The sequence below is a fragment of the Penaeus japonicus genome, unplaced genomic scaffold, assembly GCF_977035675.1.
Source record: "Penaeus japonicus unplaced genomic scaffold, GWHDUDI00000001_assembly GWHDUDI00000004, whole genome shotgun sequence".
NCBI classification, from domain to species: Eukaryota; Metazoa; Arthropoda; class Malacostraca; order Decapoda; family Penaeidae; genus Penaeus; species Penaeus japonicus.
This window is the reverse complement of record NW_028234406.1, coordinates 34,568,967-34,571,466: the sequence shown is the minus strand read 5'-3', so window position 1 is coordinate 34,571,466 and position 2,500 is coordinate 34,568,967. Positions and strand designations below refer to the sequence as shown.

Sequence of the window (2,500 nt, the reverse complement as noted above, 5' to 3'; positions counted from 1 at the left end):
GCATTCATATCTGTATTTGTATAAGACCCTTATGTTTTCTGTATTTGCTTCATATACAGTAAATGTATTTATATAATTCAACTTATTAAGTTGGCTTGTGAGTATCTAGAAGTCCTTGCTTCTGCCATCATGGAGAGACATTGGCTTTTCAAGAAGGGGATTTCAACTCGATCAATTTATCCTAATGATTCACTCTTACCAAGTGCTATAAGTAAGTGATAAACGATGTACCATTTTAATCTACCTACTCTATACAGGTTTAACACTATTATTTTTATTTCATGGAAGTTTTTTTTTTCTCCATAAAACTATCATCAAAAGCAATAATGCATAGTCATACTTTAGGAGTCCACTTATGTGTCAGTAAATGTTAAGTAGTATTTTCATGAACTTACAGAACAAATGCAGAAAATTAATAATTTAGGTTCCTTTAATTATGCAAAAGAATCATTTTCTTAAAGTTACTTGGTAAGACCTGTTTGTGTCTCATTTCTTACCTCAAAGTAAAGTGAAATCCACTTTGGTAAGATCTAAAATATTGTTTAATTTTTAATGTATTCCATACTGTGCCGTAATTATTTGCTGAGTCTACTTAACCCTCTCTGGACGGGTGGTACAGTACTGTACCGCGCATTCAAAAGCCCAGTGGCCGGGCGGCACAGTATTGTGCCAGCCATTCAATTGATTTAGGCCTAATAATTTGAACGCCCCGGCATTGGGACATTCAAGGCTGGAATGCCCCCGTCGTAAGTGGGTTAACTGTCTATCTACTGGAATAATAATTAGGATGAAAGCATTTGAAAATACGGTACAATTGTATTTGTATTTTACTTGTATTTGACGCTTGATATTTGTATTTGCACTTGTGGTTTAAGATTAAGAAAGTACATTATTTGCATCTATATCTACATTTGATCATAATGAAATTTGTGTATGTTGTGCTTGTATTTGGATACTGGAACACATATACATATTTATTTTATTTTATTTTACCTTTTTCTTATGTCCATTTCACTCTAAAAATGGTAATACAACAGTGCATTTTGCTAGAGAAATTATGAATTATAAACTGAAAGAAAACTAATCTTCAATGCCAAGTATCAATTAAAAATCAATATAAAATAATAGAATTTTCATCTTAATATATTATCATCTAAATGAGTGGATGATATCAACTTTGATTTTCAATAAAGTCTATCACTAAGCAGAGCCTGTTTGTTATTTTTTTCCAAGCTAAAGCTATATGAGTAATTTTTTCCTACTTTTAATTTCAGATCTCTACTATCTACAAATTTGAACGACTAAACCTTTCTTTAAACAAATGGACAGGCATTAGAAGTTAATGTAGACCTATGGAAATTGAAACTTGAACCATTAAGAAGTTTACCTGACAAATGCAGTGCTCCCGTTTTGAATTTTGGCAGAAAAGTTTTATAGTAGATGCTCAGACTTGATCATTTTCAAATTTCTAGACCTTTGAGTCTCTCCTGGAATTTGAGCTCAAAGCTACTCTTGACTGGTCAAATCTCAACTTGCAAAGCACTAAATTCAGTGCTAATACCTATCCTTTTTGCATGATAAAAGTATAGCACCCATTTTGAAAAAAATACATTCACAGATTTGTTTACCTGTATTTTCATTACAAGCCCTCAATATGCACCAAAAATAGGTATGAAATCATGGGTAATATATAATATATGCACTTACCCATAAAATATCAGACATCAAAACTATACAGACAGAGACAGACTGAGAAATAAAGACAGACACATACACATACAATAACGCAGCTGATTCTTCATTAACCCACACTGGACGGGTGGTACAGTACTGTACCGTGCATTCAAAAGCCCAGTGGCCGGGCGGCACAGTATTGTGCCAGCCATTCAATTGATTTAGGCCTAATAATTCGAACGCCCGGCATTGGGACATTCAAGGCTAGAATTCCCCCGTCGTGGATGGGTTAACATTACATTATTTTCAATGAAAAATTATAGTACTATTTTCCTAGCACTTCTTACAATCAGTATCAGACAGAAAAGACAAAGTATTTATTTTAAAAACAAATGCACTCCCAATACTAACATTTTAAACTTACTCCACTGAATCCATCTATAGTTATGATATTGGCTCCAACTGCAGGGAAGGGAATAAAATCTACCACAGTAATTTTTGAGTAAACAACCAAAAGATAATAATGATATTAACCCATCCCCGACGGGGGAATTCTAGCCTTGAATGTCCAAATGCCGGGGCGTTCGAATTATTAGGCCTAAATCAATTGAATGGCTGGCACAATACTGTGCCGCCCGGCAACTGGGCTTTTGAATGCGCGGTACACATGCTGTACCACCCGTCCTGTGTGGGTTAACCCATTCATGACAGGGTGTATTTTCACCTACTCCCACTTCCTCTGGGAAGATTTCAAGAAGCAGAAATTACCAGGATGTCTCCAACATTATGTAGCTTTTATGACATCATTTTACTTTACATCATATCA

The 2,500-nt window shown here is 34.6% G+C and overlaps 1 protein-coding gene across 1 annotated transcript in view; it reads right to left on the bottom strand.

Moving 5' to 3' along the window:
• Nucleotides 1–2,500, bottom strand: part of mRpS18A (mitochondrial ribosomal protein S18A) — a 10,737-nt gene that overhangs the window by 554 nt on the left and 7,683 nt on the right. The window contains exons 3-5 of the mRNA XM_086535822.1: nucleotides 994–1,016; nucleotides 832–862; nucleotides 498–530 (exon numbers count right to left, since the gene is read on the bottom strand). Coding sequence (XP_086391948.1) covers nucleotides 498–530; nucleotides 832–862; nucleotides 994–1,016 — 87 coding nt within the window. The remainder of the gene's footprint in view (nucleotides 1–497; nucleotides 531–831; nucleotides 863–993; nucleotides 1,017–2,500) is intronic.